Source organism: Monodelphis domestica, chromosome 3 (assembly GCF_027887165.1).
Source record: "Monodelphis domestica isolate mMonDom1 chromosome 3, mMonDom1.pri, whole genome shotgun sequence".
Taxonomy (NCBI): Eukaryota; Metazoa; Chordata; class Mammalia; order Didelphimorphia; family Didelphidae; genus Monodelphis; species Monodelphis domestica.
In genome coordinates this window covers 399,055,805-399,083,454 of record NC_077229.1, presented here as the reverse complement: position 1 = coordinate 399,083,454, position 27,650 = coordinate 399,055,805, and the positions used below count along the sequence as shown (strand labels likewise).

At 35.9% G+C, this 27,650-nt stretch overlaps 2 protein-coding genes across 18 annotated transcripts in view; one reads left to right on the top strand and one right to left on the bottom strand.

Annotated features, from left to right (window-relative positions):
* Nucleotides 1-4,500, bottom strand: part of BRD9 (bromodomain containing 9) — a 52,659-nt gene extending 48,159 nt beyond the window's left edge. For 10 of the 15 annotated variants that reach the window (XM_007486780.3, XM_007486781.3, XM_007486784.3 and 7 more), the window contains exons 1-2: nucleotides 4,285-4,492; nucleotides 924-1,144 (exon numbers count right to left, since the gene is read on the bottom strand). In XM_007486780.3, coding sequence (XP_007486842.1) covers nucleotides 924-1,144; nucleotides 4,285-4,336 — 273 coding nt within the window. In that variant the 5' untranslated portion in view covers nucleotides 4,337-4,492. Of the gene's footprint in view, nucleotides 1-923; nucleotides 1,145-4,284 lie in introns of all 15 variants that reach the window. The other 5 variants (XM_007486786.3, XM_056824335.1, XM_016431411.2 and 2 more) reach the window with 2 other exon arrangements.
* Nucleotides 4,501-4,552: 52 nt separating this feature from the next.
* Nucleotides 4,553-27,650, top strand: part of TRIP13 (thyroid hormone receptor interactor 13) — a 42,346-nt gene continuing 19,248 nt past the window's right edge. Inside the window, exons 1-10 of one of the 3 annotated variants that reach the window (XM_007486779.2) lie at nucleotides 4,553-4,689; nucleotides 4,888-4,989; nucleotides 10,827-10,992; nucleotides 11,676-11,805; nucleotides 14,711-14,766; nucleotides 15,487-15,577; nucleotides 18,458-18,530; nucleotides 21,307-21,370; nucleotides 22,347-22,433; nucleotides 22,630-22,736. In XM_007486779.2, coding sequence (XP_007486841.1) covers nucleotides 4,898-4,989; nucleotides 10,827-10,992; nucleotides 11,676-11,805; nucleotides 14,711-14,766; nucleotides 15,487-15,577; nucleotides 18,458-18,530; nucleotides 21,307-21,370; nucleotides 22,347-22,433; nucleotides 22,630-22,736 — 866 coding nt within the window. In that variant the 5' untranslated portion in view covers nucleotides 4,553-4,689; nucleotides 4,888-4,897. Of the gene's footprint in view, nucleotides 4,785-4,887; nucleotides 4,990-10,826; nucleotides 10,993-11,675; nucleotides 11,806-14,710; nucleotides 14,767-15,486; nucleotides 15,578-18,457; nucleotides 18,531-21,306; nucleotides 21,371-22,346; nucleotides 22,434-22,629; nucleotides 22,737-27,650 lie in introns of all 3 variants that reach the window. The other 2 variants (XM_001368996.4, XM_007486778.2) reach the window with 2 other exon arrangements.

Sequence of the window (27,650 nt, the reverse complement as noted above, 5' to 3'; positions counted from 1 at the left end):
AAGAAATGATTGTAGCACTGAGGTTTAAGAATAATCAGCCTCAAATGGCTGAGCTAGGGCTTTATACATTTGAGGAACATAATTTCATCAATTTGTGGGAAGAAAAAATGTTCTAGTAAGAGAAATCCATTTCTCCTAATAGTCTTCATCCCCACCTCAGCTTCAACAGCAGCAGGTGTTTTCAGTATGATACAGGACCCAAAACCTCAAGAAACTGTTTTTCTTTGGAAGCTAAGAAACATGGTGGATTTTACAGATCTCTTTTTTTGGTAGCAGATTTTAAAATTAAACATTGGAGTCTTCACTGGGTATTTAATGCAGAAAAATAAAAAATATATAAAATAATTTTTCTGTTTATATTGAGTGAACTTGAAATAGATCCCAACCTATATAACTCAATACAGAAAATCAATTGAATGTTATTCCTAATGAAATAATTTTAGTACCCTAAATGATTAAAGTAAGATTCTTTTTTGAAACCTTTTCTTTCCCCCAACCCACCTCCTTTTTTATTTGTAATCTGTGTTCTTAAATATGAAGCAATAAAACTTCATTTGGCTAAAAACTATACTATAGGAAGGCAGTTTAATACATTGAAAAATCTGAAATCAGAGGACTAGATATGACTCAGTTTTGCCACTTATTATCTATGAGAGCTTGGACAAATCACTTAATCTCTGGGATTCAAGTTTCCTCAGTTATAAAATGAGGGGTTGGACTAGATTGATTTTTAATTAATTTCTAGTTCTAAATCTATGATCCCAAGTTCATCTTATAGAACTGATTGACTTAAAAAAATTAAGTTTCTATGAAAACATTTTTGAGAAGTACAATTTTTTTCTCATAAAAACTTATTAAGACAGATTACTATTTCCAATTGTAAAAACACTAATATCACTGTGGGTTGCTCGAGTATAACTTACCTTTCTTTTCCTCCTTTCCTCATCATCAAGATGTTTTTCTTTTTCCTTTTCAGACTTCTTTTTCTTTTTCTTTTTTTTTTCTTTATGACGTTCTCGCTCATGATCTGATCTGTCATCATAATAACTAGAATCGTGGCCTGATCCCGAGAGTTCAGTAACTTCACTTCCTCCAACTTTAAGTACTAGTTTCAATGGCTTCTCCAAGGGCTTGTCTACATAATCTAAATAAAATAAACGTTCTTTATGAATTGTTTTTGAATTTCATCAATAAAGTTTTTATTTAGAAAAACATTTTTTAGTTGACAACAACTGTCTCCCCTCCCTTCCATATCTTGAGATATCTTTAGTCCACACTATCCACAGGCTAGAGATGGGGGGAAAGGGAGAAGGAGGGGATGATGTGCCTAGGCCCACCCTAATAGGGCAAATATAGTTAGGGCACTAGAATTCTTGCCATCCCTTTCCTAGCACAACCTATCCAACATCTTCTCCCTACACCACTACAGAGGCCACTAGTCTGATATGAATGACAAAGGAGCAGATAACTGCACAAAGACAGTAAAATAGTGGCTGAAACTGCAGGAGGCCAAGTCAAATACAATGAAGGTGTCCTTTTAAGGAATATAAGGAACAATGCTGTGGGTCCAGAAGAAAAACAAAAGCAAGGGACCTAAAGGTCACTCCCATAACTACTGGGGTCAGGAATGGTGAAGAGCAAGAGGTGATGGTTAAAAATAAAAGGAAAATGTAAGATGATACAGAGGAAGATCACCTACAACATGTAGTTTAGGAGACAAAAAGAAGGTTTATAAAAGAGAGCCAAGGATTATTGATTAATTCGTCAACATTAAAATGAAGGAGATCTTTAATAGGGTTCCATAGAATTGTCTTTTGACTTGATTTGCTTCAAAATTTGCCAACAATTCAGTTAAAGAAAAAAAGAAAGTATGTGTATTAAGTCTGCAAATGACACAAAAGTGGAAGAATATCAGCAATTCATTTAATTATAGAATCATATTGCAAAAAAGCCCTGGCAGGCTAGAATAGTGAGCTAAAACTAATACAACGAAAATGAGTTTGATCAAGTATCAAATTATGCATTTCAGCTTAAAAAAAAATTGTAAAAAAGACAGAAGGAGAGCATGATTAGCAAGCAGTTCATTAAAAAAAAAAAAGCCTTAGGAGATTTGGTGGGTTCCAACCTCAAAAAATAGAAGTATGATATGGCACCCCAAAAAGCTAATGCAATTTAGGCCAAATTAATGCACTGTATAATGTCCAGACCAAGGGAATCCTGCCACATTCTGTTTTAGCTGGAATATATCTAGAGTATTGGGCCCTACCAGGGCACCATGTATCAAAGGGGATACTGCTAAATTAAAGAGTGGTGGCAAGGAGAAGTGAGAGGACTTGGAATTAGAAATTAATAAGATTAAATGAACAAGGTAGATGAAATCTTAGAGATCATATAACAAATGAGCTTACAACATCACTTTATAGATGAAATGACTAAGATTCAGAGAACTTTAATGCCTTGTTCAAGGTCACATAGGGAGTAAGAGTCCAGACTTGGTCTGGAGAAGACTTTAGAGCACTGTTTTTTCAAATAAAGGCTATCATGGAAAGTATAAAACTTGTTCTGCTTATCCCCCACAGGCAGAATTTGACATAATGCAGTAAAGTTATAGGAGAAGGATTTTGACACAATATGATAAAACTCAATTCAACAAGAATTTATTAAGTGTCTACTATGTTTAAGATAGTGTTAGGCAATGGTGATACAAAGATAAAAACTGAACAGGCCCCTCAAGAAGCTTACAGACCACTGGGGAGAAAACATGTACATTGGCAAATAAACACATCTATATAATATAATAAGAACAAAGTAGTTGATAGGAGAGGAGGGAAAACACTGTTAATTGGAAGGATTCAGAAAATCTGCAAAATCAAGTGTTGCTACCAGGCTAAGCTCTAAGAGCAAACCAGGGACTGTAACTAAAAGGAAAGATGAGGCTTCAGAGCTCAGAAAGTAAAAGCAAGAGTCACCACAACAATTCACTTAATAGTCTGGTTTTTGTTTGAACAAAAGTATTGAACACCACTCCTTAATTATAGTGAACAACAACAAAAAAAAGGGGGGGGGGATGAATTTGTTCAGTTACACTAAAACTGCTAAGAGGACTCAGGAGGCAGATCCAGGTAGCTGGGATATGATATGGAAAGGCAATCACATTTTGACATAACCTAGAGACATTTCATTGCCACAGAACAGAATGAGTTTCACAATCCCTTAGACATCAAGGAATACTCCCCTTTCTGGGATGACTAGAGATCTCTGATAACAACAACCTGCATAATTTCCAAAATCATTACCAACAATCAGTCTAGAAAAAGTATCTTTATGTTAAAGACCCCTCCAGTAGATTTTGCAAGAGTAAATTTCTATACCAAAAACTCCCCTTGAGTTAAGTTCTCAGTTTTTCAAATGCAGCAGCAATAATCTTCAGAGATTGGAGTACCCCAAACCTGCCCACCCGTGGAAAAATTTATTCTCTGATCTAAAGCCAGTAGCAAAGAATGCCACTTAGAAGAGTATGGGCACCACCTCACAGAATATGGGCAGTCACCTAGCAGAGTATAAGCAATACCACTTACCTGAGTACGAGCAATGTCACCTAACACAATACTTGCTGATGACACAAGCTACTTTAGATGCTCCTGGGGCTACTCCACACCTGCCAACACTAAGTACTAGAATTCAACTCATTTCAATAAACATTTAAGTGTCTACTAATGGGCCAGGTACTATGTTAAGAACTGGAGATACAAAATGAGGCAAAAGTCTCTGCTCTTAAGAATTTACAATCTAACGAATCAATCGATAATCAATAAACACTGATTAAGCACTCGAGAGAACTTACTACCGGTGTGACCTTGGCCAAGTCACTTTCCCCTCTCTGGGTCTGTTTCCTCATCTGTAAAATGAGGGGGCTGGAATGGACGGAGATCAAAGGCCCCATATGGCCCCTCCAGCCCCAACTCTCCCAGGGGTCACTGGCTCCTCTCCCCACTGGGGACCACCCCCAGGGTTCAGCCCCTGCGGACCAGCGCCTCCTCCAAACAAGGTCACGTGCCCAGAGAGTACTGGGGGGAGCCCCGAGCTGGGCAAGGTGGCAGGGGGAGCAGACGGGGCGGCCCCTCCCCCGGGGGTTCTGGAATCCCTGACCCCTGTGTCGTCACAAAGCCGGCATTGTGGCGAGCGCGCCGAAAGAACGCCGGCCGCCCCCTCCCGAGACGCCCCCCCGGGTCCCTGTCTCCCCCACTCTGCGCCCCTTCCCGGTGCGGCCCCGGCAGCTCTCACCGTTGTACGACGATCGCCACTCGGTCTTGTGCTTCTTGTGCTTCTTCCCCATGGCGGGGCGGCCGCCGCGGGCGGGGGGCTCAGGCGCCCCCCGGGGCCCCCCGCAGCACCCGGGAGAGGCAAGGAGAAGGTGGCGGCGCCGATACCTCGCAAGCGGCCTTCCTCCCCGCCCGCCTGCCCCCCACCTCCTCCTCCGGCTCGTCCGCTCTTCTCTCCGCCCCTCGGGCTCCCTCCGCGCCGCGGAGATTGGGAGAGAGGAAGGGAGGGGGAAAGCCCAGGCTCCGCTGGGCGAGGACCGGAAGTGACCCCTCCTCCCGCGGGGTTGGGAGGCGGGCACGGTCCTAGTAGTTCCGGGTCGCGGGGTCAAGCGGTCTGGCGGCAGATTCGGACTGCATCGGAAGGACTGTGAGATAAGGCTTCCATAGCTCTTGGGGCTCTGGGTTAGGGGAGCGGCGCGAGGAGAGGCAAGGCAGCGCGAGGCCAGGCCGGGAGGGGGAGAGGTAGGGACGGAGGGAGGGAAGGCAGCGGGCACGCGGGGCTGCTTTGCCCCGATGGGGTCACTTGAGCGCGCTCTCTCTTCTCTCCCCGGGGGTCTTCCCTCAGAGGCGGCGGGATGGACGAAGCAGTCGGAGACCTGAAGCAGGCGCTTCCTTGTGTGTCTGAGTCACCCGTGATCAACGTGGAGGTGCATCTGCGCTGCAACAGGTCAGAGCCCCCGCCCTGCAAGCCAGCTCCGCCCACCCCGGCCTAGCCATCCCAATTTCAGGGCACTTATTTATTTAAAATCAATAATAATATGTTTCAAGTTTTATTTTAACATTAATAATATATTTTAAAATATACTTTAATATTAATAACCTATTTTCCTGATGTTTTCTGCAGAGGACAATTACTACATCAACTAATATCTTTTCTTTCTACATCAGGTTTATTTCCTAATACACTTTTAATATTAATAATATATTTTCTTCAGCGAACAGTAAAACATCAACTAGTGTCTTTTCTTCCTAAGTCAGTATTATGTCTTAATACATATCTTCTGCAGAGAACACTAATACATCAGTAGATTCTAACAGTATAGGCGGTGATCCACACCCATAGGTACCATCTTCTTTGCAAAACAGACTGGGAAGTGCATTCTCATATATCTTCTCCGGGATCCACGTATAGCATGCTATATTTATACAATATTCAGTTTTGCTTTGTTAGATTGTATCCTCCTTGTTGATAGTGACTATCTTTTGGCTCTTTTTGTTTCCTCAGAGCTTAACACAGTGTTTGCACCTAGTATGCAGTTTATAAGTGTTCAATGGTTGATTAGTAATGTTATTTCCATTTATGCTTGTTGTAGTGATTGCATTGGGAGGCAATAATGGAAAGACCCTGGAATCAGAGGACTTCTCTATGGATTGGACTAGATGACTCCTATGGTCCCTTTCAATCTAAAATTCTATGATTCTTGTCATCTGTCTCAAATCCTAGTGGTGTGACCATGCTTTGTTGCCTTGGGCAAATCACTCAATCTTCTTGGGCCTTAGTTTCCTCATATGTAAAAGGATAGCACTGAAGTAGATCCTCTCTAGCTCTAGATCTGTCATCTTTTGTGTAATATTTTCCTGATTCTGCTTATTTCCCTTTGCATTTGCTCATGTTTTCTAAATTCTGGAATTTATTTATTATATTCTTGTGTCACAGTTCATTTTGCCATTTCCCAGTAGACGGACAATTATATTGTTTCTAGGTCTTTGTTCTTCTAAAAGTAATTCTATAAGTATTTTGATGTATATACCTTTCTATGTTTGACTACTTTGTAATATGTGGGTAACTGTGGCATTGCGGTATGGTTTAGTCACTTTGCAAGCAGGGTACACTGTAACTATTTTTCCTTAGGTTTTTCTCTGAAGTGATACTCTGTAGGATAGCCTCTCTAAATCATATTTTTCAGCACAACATCTTTGATGTATTGCAACTTCTATACACAATAAATAGGAGCATGGAAAATAGATGATTGCCTTTAGAGTCAGAAGACCTGCTTTCTTGCCACCTGTCTTCTGCCTCAGCTGCTCTCACTGCCTTGTCTAATTTTTCCTGTGGATAATCAGATGAGTTACTGTTACTTCGAGAGACTACTGACAACTCTTGAGATTTCCCAAATCAAAACTCCTTTCCTTAGGCACCATACTCTTGTGTGCTGTCTTCCTTCATTTTTGGTGGGGAGTGGGGGATAGAGAAAGGTAGAAGGAAGAGAAGAAACATTTATATAGTTACACTGTGGGCCAGGTATTATACTAATAAGCACATTTTGCAAATATTGTCTCATTTGAGATAATGAGGCATTTGTTTCCCTAGAGTTCAGTGTAGCATAGGTACTTACACAATAAACACTTAATAAATGCTTTTTCATTCAGTTTTAGATGGAGAGATAATAAATGTTGATAAAGCTTTAAGCTGGTTAAATGGTCCAGACTCAAGAGTGGTCAGTAATGCTTTATTATCATCTTGGTCATGAGTTTTTTTGGAGTGTCCTATGGATCATGACCTTGGATTTTTCAGTGACTTGGATAAAAGAATATGCATTTCAGATTTTCAGATAAATTAAAACTAGGAGGGATAGCTAGATAACTGGAAGGCAGTCATAATCCAAAAGGATCATAAATTAGAAAATTACCAAAAAAAAAGAATAACAAAATAGTTACTATTTGCCCTGCTTAAACATGTGAAGTATTGTGTTCATTTCTGATCACTACAGTTTCATATAAAATTAATTAGGGTAGAGAGCATTCAAAGGAGGATGGCAGGGTGGTGAAGCGCTTTAAGTACCTGTCTTAAAGATAAGTTGAAGGAACTGGGAATATTTAAGCAGGATAAGAGAAGATTTAACTGTGTTGGAGTATTTTTAGGGTTATTATGTAGAAAATGGATTAGATTTGTTCGTTTAAGGACCCAGAGGGCAGAATTAGGAAGAGCAATTCATAGAAATTGCAGAGATATATTTAGGCTTGATGTTAAGGACAAATTTGCTAACAAAGCTTTTGGGAGGATTGGATAGTGTAAAAATTTCAGTTCAATGAGTAGATAAATGTAATGTATATGCAAAATAATTTTTTGTGTTTAGTTGGTTCAATTGTGTCTGACTCTTTGGGACTTCATTTGGAGTTTTCTTGGCAAAGATACTAGAGTGCTTTGCCTTTTCTTTCTCCATTTTACAGATGAGGAAACAGGCAAAGAAGGTTAAGTGACTTAAAAAGTCATTGAGTGGGGTAAGTATTTCAGTAGTTATCCTGCAGGTTTAAAAGCCTAACAATGATATTTGAGATAATGAGGGAATCAATATAAAATTAATTAAAGGATCCATGAACTAAAATGAGGTTTCATTTAAAATGAGAGTTGGGAGATAGATTATTTGTAGTTGCTGAGGTGTTCAGCATTTGGGTTTTTCTCTCTCTATACTCTGGCCCAAGAATGAGAGCTGAGCATTGACATTGCAGGTACTGCATCAAGGCAAGGGGCTGGAAAATGTAGGATAGTGATGAAGACAGGATTAAAGTTGCTGACCATTTTACTGTAGGATCATGGAAATTTGAAGCCTAATGGGACCTTAGAGATATGTAGTCCAACTTCTACATTTTAATGCTAATGATACTAAAGGGAAATGACTGAGGTCATGTGGCTAGTTAGTGCTCCCACCAGATTAAGAATCTAACACTGAACAGCTCTTCAATTCTCTTTATGCAATATTATGAGTATTAAACTAGCCACCCTAGATTCTAGTATTTATACCCCTGAATTTCTTGCCCTTTTGCATCATGGTTGCTCATACCTAACCAAATTACAGACCTGAGTTAATTTTCCTACCCACCTTTTCTGCTTCTACTCATTCCTGTTAGAGAAAATGACACACTGGGACTCTCGCACATTTATGTTAACTTATCTTGACATTGAGACTTTTGTGAAGTGATCTGACCTTGAAGCCAGGAATACCTGGCCTCTAAACCTATCTTCCAACACATATTGGCTCTGTTAATTCTGGGTAAGACACTTAACCTATAATGCACTAGATAATTCTCTAAGATTTTAGATTATGTTATTAATCTATACTAGACTCTAATAGATTGTGCGGACCTACAGACCTACATTGGTAGAGTTTCCTCAACTGGGAGTTATCTTTACTATCAGCCCAGTCTTTATTCCTATCCTAATCTTAACTCCCTGCTGTATGATGATCCTTTAGTCCTTTTTCTTCCTCAGTTTCCAGTACCAGTATATCTCTGCTCCCTTCCTACAGCAAAGATATATATGTTATATGCCTTGAGCTCTATCTTCTTTATTTCATAATTTAAGTGAACTATATCATCCCCCATTTTCTTTTCCTTGCCATAGCTAATCCCATTATTGCACCTTGATCCTAGTCCTCCTTTCTTTTTCTAGACATTTATCTTAATCATGTCCTCTCTCCCTCCCATCTCCTTTTATCCACTGGATCTTTCCTACATGCATATGAACACATTCAGGTTTCCTTCATTCTTTAAAAACCTTTTCCTACCCTGCATTCTCTCATTCTAGCATTCTATATCTCACCTTCCTTTCCCAAATTCCTAGAAAGGTTCATTCTCTACTTGTCTCCATTTCTTCATCTCACTTTATAGCTCTTGTATATATCTTTCCAACCCTCTAATCAACTAAAAATGTTCTTTCAAAGGTTCTCTGCGAGGTTTTTTCGGGTAATTATTTGATTTCTCTAGTTTTAACACTGTTGATTGACTACATCCTCCTCCTGGATTGTCTTTAACTTTTTAGTTTCTATGGCAATATTCTCTCTTCCTCTAACTGTTTGACCATTCTCTCTCAAGTCCTTTTTATTGGCTTATCATTCTTCTCTTATCCATTAAGTATGAGTGTCCCCCAGCCTCTGCCCCTTGGTGTTCTTTTCTTTCAAAAATTTTTTGTGCTCTTAGAAGTATTTGTGGATTTGATACTCATCTCTGAGCCTTTTGACTCCCAAATCTACATATCTGTCTACAAATTCTCTTTCAAATTCCCATCCTACATCACAAACTCTCTGTTGGATGTCTTTACCTAGATGTTTCTTAGAAATCTCAAAACTTATGATAGCCAGACAGAACTTATCTTTCCTTTAAAGATGTCTCTACTCCAAACCTTTCCATTTCTGTTGACACTAACACTCTTCCACATTACTTAGGTTTATAGTTTCTGAATCATCTGTAATTTGCCACTCTTGCATACTTCTTATATCTCAGCATTTGCTAAGTCAATGCTGCCATTACAATATTGTTTACATCCATCCCTTTCTCTGTGCTCTGCTCACATAGCCATTGACTTGGACTGTTATCATAACCTACAAAAAGTTGCCTTATTACTCAGTGTTTCCATTACACAGGCTGTCCTCCATGTTTAGAATGCACTGACTTCATCTTCACATTCTAGAATCTCTAGATTCCTAGCTTCCTCCAAGTTTTAGCTCAGATGGTATCTCCAAGAGGAAGTCTTTCCTGATTGTTAGTGTAGTTTCCTTACTCAAATTATTTTATATTTATTTATCTGGATGTATTATATCCCCTAGTAAAATCTAACTTTAAGGATAGGGAGAGCTGTGTTTTGGTTTTCATATTGCCTTTTATATAAAGGGGTTAATATTTGTGAATTGAATTTTCAGAGTAGGGCATACAGGATGGTGAAGGGCAGGCATATTTTTGTCATGAGGAATGGTTGTAGGAACTTGAGCTGCTTAGGCCAGAGAAGAGAAAACTATAGAAGGGAGGAGAGAAACATGATGTATGTCTTTGAGTAGTTGAAGAGTTTATAATTAATAAAAGAGTTTTGACTTGCTCTATTTGACTCCAAATGACAAAACTAGGAATAATAGGTAACAATTGCAAAGAGATATATATTTGGATTTGTGTCAGATAAAAATTTTCTGATCCCTTAGACTCTTCCAAACTGGAATGGATTCTTTCAGTAAAGAGTGTGTTCTCTCTCATTGTAGGCCTTCAAACAAAAACTGGATGACCATTTGTTGAATAGGTTATGGGGGAATTCTATTTTGGGTTTGAGTTAGACTAAATAATATCTGAGGTCCTTTCTACCTCTGACATTCTATGAATTATGTTTCCTTTCTGTGTTTCAGGTAAATTATTCCTAGAGCTGAGCAGAAACGTTATTTACTTCAGTTAATAAGTCTTACTGAGAATAAATAAAACAGTAGTCCTTATTCAGGCTGTTTGAACTCTATAGTTGACTTTGGAAATAGGAAGAATATCATTCATTGCCTCTAATGGAAAACATTCATACCATGTCAAGTACTGCTAATACTTAATGAAGGTGATTTTTGACCCCATGAAATTTAAAACTCAAATTCTTCTAAGGACACATTCTGTGATAATTTACTTGGATTTTTAGTCTAAAAGTTAGTAAGCTATAAACTTTTATTTCCTTAATAAACTGTTATTTTAGTAAGTTGTAGCAATTAGAATGCTAGTAGAAAAACATAAATTTGACCTCAACAGCATTTTTGTTTTTAATAGCACTGCAAAAAGAGAAGATATAAAACTGAGTGTTGTAAAGCTGCTAAACAGACACAACATCGTATTTGGAGATTACACGTGGACCGAGTTTGATGATGCTTTTCTATCCAGAAATGTGCAGTCTGTGTCTATTGTTGATACAGAGTTAAAAGTTAAAGAACGACAGGTACCAAAAATAACTCATGATTTTTACTTTTTGACTACTTAAGATGCAGCTAAGTAAATCCTAATTCATGTTTTTAAGGTATTTTTGAGTTTGTCTTCTTTGTGATTGGTTTTCCCAGTTGTATTGGCATTATATAGTTCTCTAATGAGGAATGCCATGAGTTTGATCTCTGTATTTGCCAGTTAATTTTCTGCTGTCTCATATATAGACTATACTACTCTCTTGCATCTTGTGAGTGATCACAATGGCAATAGCAGTGAGGGTAAAGGTTGTTGGGTGAGAGTGTGGGTGGAGCAACATAAATCTGTTGCCATTATTAGAAAAAAAAGAATTGAGTCACAAACCTTACAATTTAGTTAACATTTTCATACATGAAGTATGACACCCATTGTATGTTAGAAAAAATTCCAAGTGTTTTTGTATGATAAAGCTTGGTGTGGTATTGAAGTTGGCTTCCTTGTTATCATATTGTAATACTAATGTTTTATAGTGTTACCTAGAATGCAGCCCACTTTGAGCTTTAATTGTGAGCCCAATTAGAAATACTGTTATAAACAGTTTAGTCATATTGTATTTTATCCTTTATGTTTCCATTTTTATATTTTGGTAGTGTTAATATAATTGAAATATTTCAATATTTGTCAATTTGTTATTTACTGAGGTAGTTTTCTTTTTCTTCATAGCCAATTGACTTGAGTAAGTGTACTCTTGCCCTCCATGTCTTCCAACTGAATGAAGAAGGACCCAGCAGTGAAAATTTGGAAGAAGAGTCAGAAAATATAATTGCAGCAAATCATTGGGTGCTACCTGCAGGTATTTTTTGATATTTTATGAATAGCTGAAGTAGACTTTGACACAAATTAAGTATCATAATAGTGGTAGATAGGAGCACCCTCACCACCTTTTATGTCATATGGATTGTGCTTTCCTCTCCCTGTTTTTATATAGAAAAAATTTCCAGTGATAAAGACGTGATTGTGAACCTGATTGCCTACTCTGTTTTCCCCAAAAGTCCATGATGGTTGCCATATATCTGGCTTATGCAAATTTCTTTGAATATTTTCTTGCAGAGTTGTTGGAATCTTGGAAGAGGAAGGGAATGACATCAGTATGTCATTTTATTCATTTACTAGGCATCTGATTTCCATCTGTTCTTCTAGCATGGGCTCTTCCGCTGTTTTCTATCCATCCTAATCGTTTGAAAAATGATTTAACTTAAAAAATAATTCACTGTATGCATTGTTTTTATACATATCTACATGTAATGAAGTAGTTTATGCCTAAAAATCAGACATAGTTTATATTTTAGAAATATTATATTAAATTTCTAATTGTGGTGTAAATGTTCTGACAAAAAGCTGGGCCTCTGTATATAGAGGGGTAATTTTAAAAATATAGTTGTTCTGTATAAGTTGAAAAAAGGGAAATTACAGATCACACATTTTTTTGACTCGGCTAGGACCTTGGGGGTCATCTAAGAGGTAATACCCATTTGGTGGAGGTATTGGTGAATTTGGACTTGAGAAACCTGAGTTTGAATATTCTTTTCAATATACTGTGACCCTGGGCAATAATCTTAACCCCTCTAAGATAACATGTGAGATCTTTCTTGCAATTATTATCCCATTTTGCAGAAGAGTAAACTAAGACTTAGAAAATTTTAATGACTTGTTTAAATTCACATAGCTATTAAGTAGCAGAATAGAGTTCCTTATTCAAAGAAACACTGTGTATGTAACAAGTAAGGTGAACTGGGGAGTCTTAACAAAAGGAGGAAAATGTAACCTCATAAGTGTCATTGAGATTTAGTAGAATGAGAGATGATCGACTTTGGTGCTTGAGGTTTTTCAGAAGAAATAAATTAGGTAGAAGGCCGAGAGTGGATAGAGTAGCATTCTACATCAAGAAAATATACTCATGAGGAAATCCAAGAATGAAGAGAGAATAAGCATGATAGAAAGCATTTCAGTGATGATGAATTGAGGCAGATAAAGAAGCAGTGTTAATCATTGGAATATGGGAAAGGGGGCATCACCTAGATAGCAAGGAAATAGATGTGGTATTTTGAAAATAGCTCACAAGCCTGATATAGAGGTATGATATATAAATGTTAGGAGATTTTGTTTTCTCTCCATTTTTTAGCACTCTCTCTCTCGCGCTCTCTCTCTCTCTGGCCAAAAGCAGAGTAGCTAATCCTTCCTTCCTTCTTTCCCTCCTTTCCTCTTTCTTTTCCCCTTCTTTCTTAATAACAACTCTAAAACAGAACAGTAAGGACTAGACTAATGGAATTGAGTGACTAGTATAGGTTCACATGGCTAGGAAGTTTTTGAGTCCAGGTCCTCCCAGCTCCAGGCCTGTTGCTCTAACCATTTGGTCCACCTAGCTACCATCAACTAATAATTCCTTAATTTTATCATAATTTCTTCCTTCAAACAACTGAGAAATCAACAAAGGGAGGATATCATTCTTATTATCAAGAAGGAACTGTTTGTAGGGGCAGCTGAGTGACTCAGTGGTTTGAGAGCCAGGCCTAGAGATGGAAAGTCCCAGGTTCAAATCTGGCCTCAGACATTTCCTGACTGTGTGACTGTGGGCAAATCACCTAACTCCCATTGTCTAGCTCTTCCCACTCTTCTGCCTTGGAATCCATACACATTACTGATTCTAATACAGAAGGTAAGGGTTTAAAAAAAAAAGGGAACTATTTCTTAGGGCAGGAATAATTGGAACATTATGGGAAAGTAAATTCCTTTTTAGAGTTTATAATATAGAAAAGGAAAGCTGAACAGTGGCATGCATCCCAGATTTTGAAAGAGCAGATTTTAAACACTTCTGAGGAAAGATAGGAAGGATTACAATGATTTAATGTCCTATAAGCGAAGTCAGGCCATGAAAGATGGGAAACAAGAATGAGATTCTGAAGACACAAAGGGAAACAATTCTGATAAAGAAAAGATATTGAGGTGGTTGGATGCACAGGGAACTAACTAACCAATTTCATTTTTAAAAAGATAACTGCAGCAGATTTAAGTAAGGAGAGATAATATAGAATGAATACAGCATCATGACATGGGCCTGCATGGATGTTGTCAGCAATGCTGAAAATCACAGTAGTATGAGACTTTCAAGGAAAGCTAAGGTTAACAAAGGTTAAAAAAAAAAAGATTTAAAGCTATTTTGGAAAGTTATATTGTGATCCATAGGGCAGTGATCAGTAGGATTATACTTAGTGTTCTTGGCTCCAGGGAATAGAACTAGGAGCAGTGACTGAATAGCAGAGAGACAGGTTTAGTCTGGATGTTTAAAAATAAATAAAAATTCCTAATAATTAGAACCATGCAAAAGTAGAATGCCTTGAGGGGTAATGATTTTCCCTTCTCTGGAGGTTTGTATCAGGAACGGGTTGGACTGAGTGTTCTAGGAGGTCCTTTCCAACTCCAAGATTCTGTAATTCTGTGATCTTTTGATTTCATTATGATTCTCTTTCTAACACTGACCCAAGAGTTTTGACATGGTTTTGAGTATAAACTATGCCATTACTAGCTGTATAACTTTGGACAACTTATTGTATCAGTTAACTTATCAATAAAATTACATAGTCAAATTATTATTTACATCAAAATTATATGATGTTTAAAGTCTCTTCCAGCTTTTAAAATCCTACTATTCTAGGTATAAATTCCTTCTAGAATTACATTCCAGAATTTTTATCTTATAGTTGAATTTCATGGTCTTTGGGAGAGCCTCGTATATGATGTTGAAGTTAAGTCACAGGTAAATGAAAAATGCCTTTTTATGTGAATATATTATTTGTTTTACAAGAATTCTTCCTTGGGGTCTCAGATCTAATAAGTGTACTTCACACTGTTTTAGACTACTTGGATCTGCCCTCTCCTTGAGTTGTATTTCCAGGATTCACCCTGAGTAGTTGACTGCCGGGGTTGGAAGAGGGCAGAAGTAAGGGTAGGATGAGAAGCCAATATTATCATATATTACATATCCTCATTGTTATTGAATATTGGTAATGTTTGTGGACCTGCCAAAGTAAGCCAACAGGGAGCAAGTCAGTAGGTTAACACTAGTCAGAAAATCTGTGCTTAGTTTCTTTGAATAAACTAGTAGTATTTATCATAGTTTTAGGGAGAAAACAGTTCAATTTCACTACTTCATAAATAAGTTGTAAAAGGTTTTCTACTAAGCTGCTATTTTTTATAAAACTCACTATTTTGTACTTTTTAATAAAGGAAGTCTCCATTTTCTTATATTTAAAATTGTGTATTATAAAATAAAATGACATAAATGTGGTCTTTTGGAGGCACATTTACATTTCAGTGCCTGAGTCTGATATATTTAGGAAATATTTGTAGAGGATAGTGGTTTTAGAGTTCTCATTTGCTCCTGTTTGCTTCTAATAACTTTTATTTTCATTTGGAAGGTAGTACTTTATTATCAATTCCCTTATTTATGTATGCCTTTTTTTTTCTCTCAAATCAGTTGCTTGACTATGTGACGACAACCTTGTTATTTTCTGACAAAAATGTTGATAGCAACCTCATAGCATGGAACAGAGTTGTTCTTCTACATGGTAAAGAATGCTTTATTTTGTATTTCATGAAAAGTAAAGTATAAAATCAGGGTACTGCTTATGCCTTTGTACTTCTCTGAGAGAGTATGATTTTTTTTTTCATTAGTGAAAGAGACAAAGTCACATACTGCTCAATTCACTTCACCTTCCTACAATCACATATCCCTTTTCTAACCCAAAGAAGATGGCTTGTGAGAAGATATATCTAGGGATATCTATTTTTGAGGGCATTGAAAGTGTGGAGCTTGGGGGCAGGTAGGTGACTCAGTGGATTGAAAGCAAGACCTAGACACAGAAGGTCCTGGGTTTGGATTTGGCCTCAGACACTTCCTAGCTGTTTGACCCTGGGCAAGTAACTTAATCCCCACTGCCTAGCCCTTACCACTCTTATGCTTTAGAACCAATATACAGTATTTTTTTTTTAATCTTCAGTGAACTTTATTAAGCCAGGTTAGGGGAAAGAGTTGGGTAAAAGAGACAGAATCTTGATAATACCAATATACAATATTGGTTCTAATATGGAAATTAAGAGTTGTTTGGTTTTTTTTTTAATGTGGGATTAGAGGTCAATAGAAAAGTCAGGATGTGAGGTAAAGATGTAGGAATTTTCACCACAGTGTTGGAGGAGTTACTAGAGATATATGAGCCAGAAAAATCAAGAAGACAAGAGGGTCAAGGCCAGAGCCTGTACTTGGGACAGAAGTAGAAAGATATAAAACACTCAGAGGAGGATTATGCTGTGCCATAGACCATCATGAAGAGTTTCTAAAAGGATGGTGGTTAGCAGACATAGGGTCCACAGGGCTCAAGGAAGAAGACATATGGAGAAATAGGAAGTCACTGAATTCAGAATGCTTCAGAGTTTATAGAGCACTTTATATACTTAACTCAGTATCACTATATGATACTCATAAAAACCATGTGAAGTACTAAAGGTGTTATCTACATTAAGAGATGAAGAAACTGAGGCTTAGGGAGGCTTTAACTTACCCATGCCCATTTAACTCCCATTTCTAAACTTTTCAGCATACCATGCTGCCTCTCAATTATAATGTCTAGTAGTGGAAGGGTTAAGGAATGAGAACCTGGTGAGAAAGTGAGTGCAGCCTGAGTGGACCACTCATTTAAGAAGTTCTAAGGTGAAAAGGAATAGTGTTGGTAGCTTTAGGAGTGGAAGGGTCATCATAAGGACTTTTAAAAATGATTTATTGAAATTTTTTCATACATAAGTACATATACATACCCACACCCACCTCTACCTTTTAACAAAGAAAAGCAATTGAGCAAGCATTGTGTAGCAATTACATATAACAGTGTATACAATATTACATACTAGTAGTGACTAGTAGAGGAGGAAAATGTTTTCATCATCAGTTCTTTGGAACTAATTCTTCACTATGTTCAGTCTGAATTTTTATTTTTGTTGTTGTTTTAACTTAAAGTGTTGTGGTTTTTTGTATTGTTCTTTTGGTTCTGCTTTCTTCATTTTATACAGATCTTCCCATGTATCTTTGTTTTCCTTATGTTCATCATTTCTTATAGTAGAGTGGTGTTCCATTATAATAATATCAATATACCACATTTTGTTCTGCCATTCCCTAGGCAGTGGGCACCCTCATTGTTTCTAGGTTTTTACTACGACAAGAAGTGCTACTATGACTATTTTGGTAAATATATGACCTTTCTCTTTTTGACCTATGTAGCTGATGGTTCAATTGCTGGGACAAATGGCATATTAACAGTTACTTATCTTGCACAATTCCAAAAAGTCTTCCAGAACATCTAGACAAACTCAGAATTCCACCATGATATAGTAATGTGTCTGACTTCCCATGATATCATTTACATTAAATTTTGGTACCTTTCATAGAGTTGACACTAGCTGAGTTCTTGAAGGATATATCAGTGGAGTTCAAACTCTTCTAAATTCCAGTGAAATGGAAGGGCTTCATCTATGAGACATACACGCAGTACATCAGTTTCACACACTAGAATGTGTAAAGCTTAAAATTAATGGTTGGATGATGATAATATGAAATTATGTGATCGCCAGTATTTATTATATCTTGAGTCAGAAATTTGTTTACAAATATTTACAAATAGAGAAGAAACAATAAAGAATAGAAATGTGAGGGGGATAGAGAAGTTATCCTGTCAGCCTAAATGTTTTGCTCCAGATCTGCTTAATCTAGATAGAGATTAATTAGCTCTCAACCAGGAAGGCTGGTAGTGAGTAACCACATGGCCTCCTCCAAGATGGAAGCTAGTCTCTTCAGAAGCCAGGAAAGGGATCAGCCTTTTACTCACCCAAGAAGTAATTCAAGAGTCAGAGTCCAAGTAGAAGCCAAGCTCTTAACCCACATCCAAGCTATAGTCTCCAGCAAACCTCCCTCAAAGACTATCTAAGACTATCTCCAGAAGAGAATCTCTTCAGACTATCTTCTCAAAGACAATCTGCTCTGAAGGAGTTTGGGGCTTGCTTTTTATGATGACTTCTTTGTCCCTTCCCCTCTTCACAGAGGCCAATCACAGTATCCAAATTGTCTAGCCCTGCCCAGGAGGCAGTGTCTGTAGGATTAAAGATTTCTTTTTCACAATGGCTGTGTTTGGTAAGGTTCATTACCAGAAGTTTGGCCAGCAAACAATATACTTTTATGCCCACATCAACTCATGAAACCCTCAACTAAGTAATGAAAGAGTCTGCATTAGTGAAATTACATTGACACTATTGAAAGCAGATAATCCCTTTTCTGAAGTTTAAAATCTGAAGCTTCAGGTTGTGAACCTTATATACTACTGACTAGCCTTAATTAGACTATTCTAATTGTCTTAATCATGTACTTAAATGTCAAACTTACTTTGATTAATTTGTTTTTATAGGGCCTCCAGGAACTGGGAAAACATCTTTATGTAAAGCATTAGCACAGAAATTGACAATTAGACTTTCATGCAGGTAAATTTGGGGGATTGGGGGTGGGGAGAGAGTTATAGGAATGTAATCATCTAGTTTATATAATTGGTTTAATTTTTAAGATTATAAATGAATTTTTTTATGTGGCTTACCTAATCCCTTTATTAGCCATAACTTGATTTGGGTCAGTAAAATTTATTTTTTGTAATGATATCACTTTAAAATGCTTTCAATTAAATCTGAAAATTGCTTTATTCAACTATGTTTATATATGGACTTAGACTATTGGAGTAGAAAGAGATCTTGGAAATTATCTACTTTAACCCCCTCATTTTACAAGTAGAAAAACTGAGGCCAAATTAGGTTATGTGTCTTTCCCAAGATCACGTAGTGAGCCACAGCAGAGGGTAGGGCTCTGACTCCTTACCACAGTCCTTTCCATCATACCACATGATCTCCCAGAAACAATAATATAAATATTGAGTTCCTGAGCTAGGCATATTCCATTAAACTTAACCATGTCTATAATGAGGGAACTGAACTTGATGATCTTTAACGTCTGTTTCAATTACCAAAAAAGTCAGTAAAATAGAAGTTATTCCATGAAAGATGACTTCTCTCAAAAATGAAATGTGAATTTTCTATGTTTTGGATCCATATGAGTATTTTTCTGGTTAAAAATAATGGAAAAAAGGACAAATCCCCCTATGTTTCCCTTTTTGCATTATGGCCAGAATAAGTTTTATATGTGTGTATATATATATATATATTTTTTTTTTTCATTCAAAAGGGTTACAATTTTTTAGGTAAAAGCAAGAGTAAGTAAAAAAAAAGAATAAGATAAAATAAGTAAATTTTATCCTTGGCTTCCATGTTGATGTTGTGATCTTACATCACTAGGCAAATACCCACTTGTTCCTACCATGATGTAAATGTGCATGTGCTTAAAAGTTTTTTTAGAAAGGGATGAGTTGTGTTTTTCTTTTCCCAAAGGACTTTTGAAGTGAATGAAATTCTATCCCAGAGCTTATAGACAAACTTTGTGGTCTCACCTTCCCTTAATCTAATTTCAAGGGGCTGATTTTTAGCTTAATGTTTATAACTATGCATAGTAGTGCAATAAGTTTTTCAGAAAGTGTTTCTATAAAGATGATACAATCTTTGTTTCCTAGTTTGCTTCCAGTGACCTTAGAAATACCACTACCTTCTTAAAAAATTGTAAAATGTATTACAGAAAGAAAATATCAGGCATAAATAAGTTCAATATTATTATAATCTGATTCTTGCACATTGGTATGTTAACATTTTATCAGAGAAACATTTTATCTCTTTTTAAAGTTCAAGTAAGATTATATGATTTATAAGGAAAAGAATTTAGTTTGATTGAGAATAATTCAAAAACAGGAAGCATTCATTCAGCCTGTGCTTGATGTTAGCATTAGAGCAAGGGTTGGCAAGCTCTGGTCTCTCCCTGTTTTTGTGTGGCCAACCTAAAAATAGCTTTTACATTTTTTAATAAAGTTTTGTTTTAAAATATAAAAACTATTTCTAGCTCAACTATGTGACTCAGTGGGTCCTTCCCAACTGTGTGACATTTGGGAAGTCACTTAACCCTAATTGCCTAGCCCTAAATATTGATTCTAAGGTAGAAGGTAAAGATTTTAAAATATAGATACATATGTGTATGTATACATACACATGTATAAAGAAGACATTCTGAACTCATGGTAGTACATGAACAGGCTACTTAGATTTGCCCACCCCAGCAATAAAGGCAGAAAGACAGAAATGAAAGAGTGCCTACCCTCAAGGAGTGTATATTTTCCTGGCAGGAAATGACAGTAAATAAACACAAAATTTATACGAAGTAATTACAGGTATCCAGAGCACTAAAGAATCAGAAATAAAAGGAATGTCTTTCTGATTCAGAATCTGTCCACTACCTTTTTCTCAACATTAAAGATACCATAGTTGAAAAAAATTTTATAAATACAATGAGGAGGGAAGATTTTCCAAATTAATATGAATCTAGTCAACAATGAACCCTTACAAATGTAATCATTATTTTCCTTCTAACAGTTCATTAAAAGGGGGCAGCTAGGTGGCTCAGTGGATAGAGAACCAGGCCTAGAGACAGAAAGTTCTGGGTTTGGATTTGGCCTCAGAAACGTATTAGTTGTGTGACCCTGGGCAAGTCACTTAACTTGCATTGCCTAGCCCCTATCCCTTTTATGCCTTGGAACCAATACACAATATTGATCCTAAGATGGAAAGGAAGAGTTTTAAAATATATTTATATATTCAAATTAAATTTATATGTTGCTAGACAACAGCTTTGGGTACTGAGGTGGGTTAAGTGGTCAGAGCTTCAGCATGTAGACCTTTGTGATCAGTAATTCAGCCACACAGCACAGTGCCTGTGTCTTCCTATTGCTGTTTTGTCTGTTGGTTTTAAAAAACAAAAGCATTTAAAATGTTTTGTTTTTACATTTAGCTAGTCCCCAGTGAGATAGATGGTGTAATATAAAGAATACTGGACTGGGTCAATATGTTGATCTTACATTGCTACCTGGGTGCTTTGTAGTCTTATTTAATTTCTCTGAGCTTCTTTTTCCTCACCTGCAAAATGAGACTTAGAGGAAATAGCTTCTTAATACTCTTTCAACTCTAAAATTCATTTATCTTGTTTGCCATTTAACTTATAAATATTTGAGAAATTTGCCAATTTTTATCTTTTTAAAAGTTGACTACTATTAAGAAGTACATTAGGACTGCTTACATCAAAAGACAATTTGATTGATTCTTTCTCTGATTTTAGGTATCAATATGGCCAGTTGATTGAGATAAATAGTCACAGCCTTTTCTCTAAATGGTTTTCAGAGGTAAGCATTAAATACAAGGCTTAATTCTCTAATCTAGAAGAAAAATAGTTATACATACAAATTAAGTTCGTTTCTTTAAAAACCTAGGATAGTGCTCTAGAAGAATGAATTGCTTTTGATTGATTATCTTTTGGGTTAATTACAGAGATCAGATTTTCTCACACTCAAAATATGAATCCTTATCCAGTTTATTAAAATTCATTTTACCAGTTAACCTGTTAATATGAACATACAACAAAACTTAGCAGAAAAAATATAGAATAATTACTAGGTAACATTACTATTTTATCTGGATTTAGGCAACAATTATAGTGTCAGTCAACTTCTTTTTTATAATGGAATAAACCACGAAGTGGGAAACCAGAGCAATTTTTAGACATGTGACTTTGGGCAAATTACTTAGCATTTTTAGAATTCAGTTTCCTCATCTGAAAAATGAAAAGTATCTGACTGTTTTGATTTATCTGGATATTCTAGTTAAGAATTTGTGAGTTTAGAAGGCCATGAGTTAGATGCTGAAAGTTCCTAACTTAAGTAGGTAAAGAACAAACCGGAGAGAGAGTAAACCAGAAAGCAAGTAGCATAATATGAGTAGTGTTGAAAGATGTTTGACTCTACAGTCAGAAGCCTTGAATTTGAGTTCTGGCTCTGGCATCTATTAATTTTGTTTCCTTGGACAGATAATTGATGCTTTTTTAGCATTAATTAACTCATCTGCAAAATGAGAAAATTGTATTTAAGCCTCTGATGACCCTTTGCAATGGAAGGGTTGGGAAAAAAAGACTAAATTACAGTGGAAAGTGTTAAGCATACCACTGACCTTGAACTTGGCCCCTTGGATGATTATAATAGGAAAGAAAATAGTAGTTTATTAAGCATAGAAATTTAGAAAAGTGAGTATCGTTCCAATACTTTTAAAAATTTAATAAGATACTAGGAGCTAGCATTTAAACAGTTTTATGTGTTTTGGTTCTAGAGTGGTAAACTTGTAACGAAGATGTTCCAGAAGATTCAAGAGTTAATTGATGATAAAGAAGCCCTTGTGTTTGTGCTGATTGATGAGGTATGAGCCTAGCTACTGAGTCATTTATGGAAATGGGAATTCTAAGAAATCAATTCATCTTCTTACTATCTTAAGAGCAGATTATTGTAAGTACATGAAGACAGTCTCTTGGGTGTAATATAATTGTGTTAATCCTTTAAAAACTCATGAATTAGTAACCTCTCCATAATGACATTTCTTTTTCTCTTGCCTATAGGTGGAAAGCCTCACAGCAGCCCGTAATGCCTGTAGGGCAGGCACAGAACCTTCAGATGCAATCCGGGTTGTCAATGCCGTTTTGACACAAATTGATCAGATTAAAAGGTAACATGGGCTAAACATAGAATGTTTAAGCTGAAAAGTTCATGTTGTCCAACAACTTCATTTTATAGATAAGGAAAATGGGCCCATGAGGGAGATAAAACTTGGCCAAAATCACCCAGCAAGTCAGTGGAAAAGGCAGGACTAGATTTTGGTTTTAATCATAGTAGTTAGTGATGAAAAAAACTTCAGATTTAGACCATATTGTCTACTCTCTTATTTTACAAGTGAGGAAACTGAGACCTGTGAAAGTTGAATGAGATCAAATAAATAAGCATTGGTTTTAGAAAAAAAAAAACAAATTTATAAATGCACAAATTGGACTCTAAACTTTTCTTTCAAGATATTCTAACCAAAAATGCAGTTAAATGCCTGACACTGAGTGTTCAGTATATTTTTTATTGTTTATAGTAATGTAATAAAAACAGAAGACTTTTCAGGAACTTTTTGACAAGATTTTTCTGAAGAATTTATTTTTCTAATAACATAACATTTTGTTTGTTTATGGTCCCCAGTTCTAAAAATCATTATGTTGTGTAAATAGCAAACGCTGCTTTTGGAGTTTTGGAATACTTTGAAAACACTAAGGTCAGAAGATAGCTTCCATATTACTAACTGAATTATATCATATTTTTATTGTAGCTTGACAATAGGATCTTATGGTTACATCTGAAAGAGTGTGGTACGGTGAAAAGAGTGTTAGAGATGGAATCAGAAAATCAGGGTCCCCTTAGATTTTGGAGAGGTAGATTTGAAAAGGTTCAGTAGAAAGAGGTAAGATCTTATATGCTAAAATACCACAGGCTGGGAGATGATCCAAGAATGGAGTTCCAAAGATATTAAAGGAAATTATTTCATCGAGGAAGAAAAAAATAGAATTTGTCTTAAAATAATAATGTAGATAAAAGTAGAGAACTCCCCACCAACTTAGACTTAAAAAAAAGAAATATATAGAAATTGGAAGTGAGGCCCAGTAGAAAGTTTGGTAAAATACCATGCCTCTTCTTTCCTCATTTTCAAAATGGGAGAATATGGAGTCCTCAAACTAAGCCAGTGAACTTGCCTTTAATTCTTGGGGAAAATCTGAAACTGATCATTAAAGAGGTGGCTGACCAACATCTAGAAAGGGGAAATTATTATTATGAAGAACTAGCTTGGTTTTGTACAGACAGGCCATACCTGACTAACCTTGTTTCTTTTGACATTATTTGCAAAATTAGTAAATGAGAGAATTGTTGTGGTTATAGTTTGCCTAGATTTTTAGCAAGCTTTTGATAAAGTATCTCATACTCTTCTTGTGGAGAAGATGGAGAGAAATGGCCTATATATTACAGCCAGTTGGTTTTAGAACTAGCTAAATTTCTAAACTCAAAATAATTATTTTACATGTTTTTTTTTATCAAAATGGCAGAAGTTTCCAGTGAAGCACCCCAGGGATCTGTGCTTGGCTCAGTGATTTTAATACTTTTATTAGTGGCATGGACAAAGTTATACATGATATGCTCATCAAACTTGAATGTCATACAAAACTGGATAGGATCTGAAACAGTGCGTGACAAATTTAGATTCAAAAGGATATCAAATGGCTAGAACATGTAGCTGAATTTAAATAAGGTGCAATTCAGTGGGGATAAATGTCTTGTACTTTAGTTCAAAAGTTCAACTGTACAAATATTAGAGGGGGAAGCTTCAGTTCTGAAAAAGATCTCGGTGTTTTAGCAGACTACAGCTACAGATTCAATATGAGTTGAGAGTGTGATATGGTAGTCAAAAAAGCTAATGTGATAACAGGCTATAAAATTTTTCAAAATCTTCCACTTTTATAAGGTTGATGTTATAACATGAATCTTTTTAGTGGTTCTGTTTATTTTACTTTCTATATTTTCATATAAATTTTTTCATGTCTCTTTGAAATCATCTGTTTCCTCATTTCTTATAGGACAATAGTATTTTACCAGATTCAGATTATTTATAAAGTTCAGCCTTCTCATTTTACTGATAAGAAAACCAAATTTAAATGGCTTCATTTAACCAAAGGTAACACAACTACTAAATAGTGGAGCTGGGATTCAAACCCCAGTCTTGTTATGCCTAATCCATTACCCTTTCCACTTAACATAATGGCCATGTTTCAGGAAATATAATTTGACCCAGTTAATAGAGCATGGAGAAAAAAAGTCATGGTTTTATCATATATAAATATACAAATAAAGTAATTTGAAGTCCGAATGAAAAAAAATTATTATTTTTTTAGTTTATTGAAGATTTTCCATTAGACTCACTGCCCTGTGATCTAGATTGCTAACAGAATACTTCTTTGTACTAATAATCAAGTTAATTTTATATTTATAAATCTTATGGATTGGCAGTTTGGGAAGCAGGATTAAGTCATAAGATTAAGATCTTGAAGAGACCTCAGAGACCACCTAGTCTAAAGGCCTTATTTTTATTAATGAGAAAATCAAATGGCATAGAGGTTAAAGGACTTTTCCTAAACCACATATATAAAGGATATTAGTGCTAAGATTTTAATACAGTGCTTTTGGCTTCAGATCCTATGTTCCCTGTCATTCTTATGCCTGTACATGCACAATTTATAGTATGAACTTGTCGAGTGGTTGACTAGAACATTCTATAGAAGTATCATACAAGGTTTCTAATTCTGTTACCATGTAGGTCATTTCAGTTTATATAGAAAATCTGTTCCCTGGCTACAATTTCTATATCTAATCCTCTTTTATCATCCTACACAAAAACTCATGTTGTTGGTGATAATAGGAAATGGTGAGTGAATATGGATGATTCAGAGAATACAACCATCTTTACCAGGGACAAAACAAACACGTTAACCCATATAGAGTGGATTGGCATTTCCACTTACATGTATGTAAAGTTCAGCACATTATCTTTCAGAGTTGACAAATTCCTTCATTTTGGGAGATGGAAGCTTCTTTATTATACATTGTTTTTCTTGTTCTCAGTTTTATGAAGATAAAATCCCATATCTCAAGAAACTAAATTCTAGCACTACCATGCCCTGTAGCTCTCTGTGGTTTAACTAATGACAAATCAAAGCTCCTATTTTATAGCTACAGTATTTGTGGGGACTTCCTTTTTTCATTGTTGATGGTAATTTAATCCATGGAAACCTCTAAAAACAAAGATGATGGATGGGTCCCAGCAACATTTGTTATCTTGTGTTGCTACAAACATTTTAAAACAAATACTAAGAATTCAGTGCTAGATGCCTGACTTCCCCATTTTGTGGTTAGAATATTTACAAAGCAAGGTTTAGAGTTCAGTTTGTATATTATTCTAGGTAGAAATCATAGTGTACAAAGAGACTACAGCAAAATATCACAAGGAGTATTCACTGTGACCAGGTGCAATTTATGCCAGGAATGCAAGGCTGGTTTGATTTTAGGAAAACTATCAGCATAACTGACTATATCAATAATCAAACTAAGAGAAATCACAATTATCTCAATAGCTGCAGAAAAAAGCCTTTGACAAAATACAATGCCCATTCCTATTGAAACTACTAGAAAGCATAGGACTAAAAGGGGCTTTCCCTAAAATAATGATATTTATTTAAAACCATCAACAAATATCATCTGCAATGGGGATAATTTAGAAGCCTTCCTGATATGATCAGGAGTGAAGCGGGGATGCCCATTATCACCATTATTATTTAACATTGTACTAGAAATGTAAGCTTTTGTAATTAGAGAAGAAAAAGAAATTGAAGGAATTTAAATAGGCAATATGGAAACTAAACTATCAATCTTTGCAGATGATATGATTGTATACTTGGAGGATTCTAGAAAATCAATTAAAATGTAGTTGAAATAATTTTAACAAAGGTTCAGGATACATAATAAATCTTCAGCATTTCTGTATGTTCCCAACAAAACTCAACAAAATAGAAAGATTCCATTTAAAATCACTAGACAATATAAAATACTTGGGAATCTATTTGCCAAGACAATTGCAGGAATTATATGAACCCAGTTATAAAAGACTTTGCACACAAATAACAAAAAGTTACATCTAAACAGTTGGAAAAACTAATTGCTCATGGATAGGTTGAGCTAATATGATAAAAATGACAATCCTACCTAAATTAATTTACTTATTCAGTGCCATACCAATCATACTACCAAAAAATTTATTTTATAGAACTAAAAAAATTAGTAAAATTCATCTGGAAGAAGAAAAGGTCAAAAATATCAAGGGAATTGATGGAAAAAAAAGTGAAGGATGGTGGCCAGCCGTACTAGATCTTAAACTGTATTATAAAGTAGTAATCATCAAAACAGTTTGGTACTGGCTTAATTTAGGGGTAAATTAGGGGCAAATTACCTCAACAATCTAGTATTTGAGAAACCCAAAGATCCCAGTTTTGGGGATAAGAACTCACTATTTGCAAAAAAAAAAAACTGCTGGGAAAATTAGAAAAGGGTATGGCAAAAATTAGGTTTAGATCAATATCTCACATCCTATATTAGTGTTGGTGAACCCAGGCCATGCGTGCTGGAGGGGGCTGCTCCCTTCCCCTTTCCATGTAAGGACATTTCTTGCATCATCCAACTCTGCCTAGCAGCCCAATGGGAGGGGAGTCCTTTCTTCCTCCCTTGCCTGGGGTAAGATGGGATACTCACAATATGGCATGAAAGTTGCAATTTGGGCACTCGGTATCTAAAAGTTTCACCATTGTTGCCCTATATCAATATAAGATCAAAATGGATATATGGGTATATGATTTAAACATAAAGTGATATTATAAGTAAATTAGGGGAACATAGAATAACTTAACTGTCAGATCTATAGAGATCTATGACTAAACAGAACATTCTAAGAAATAAAATGGATAATTTTGATTATGTTAAATTTAAACGTTTTTATAAACAAAATCAG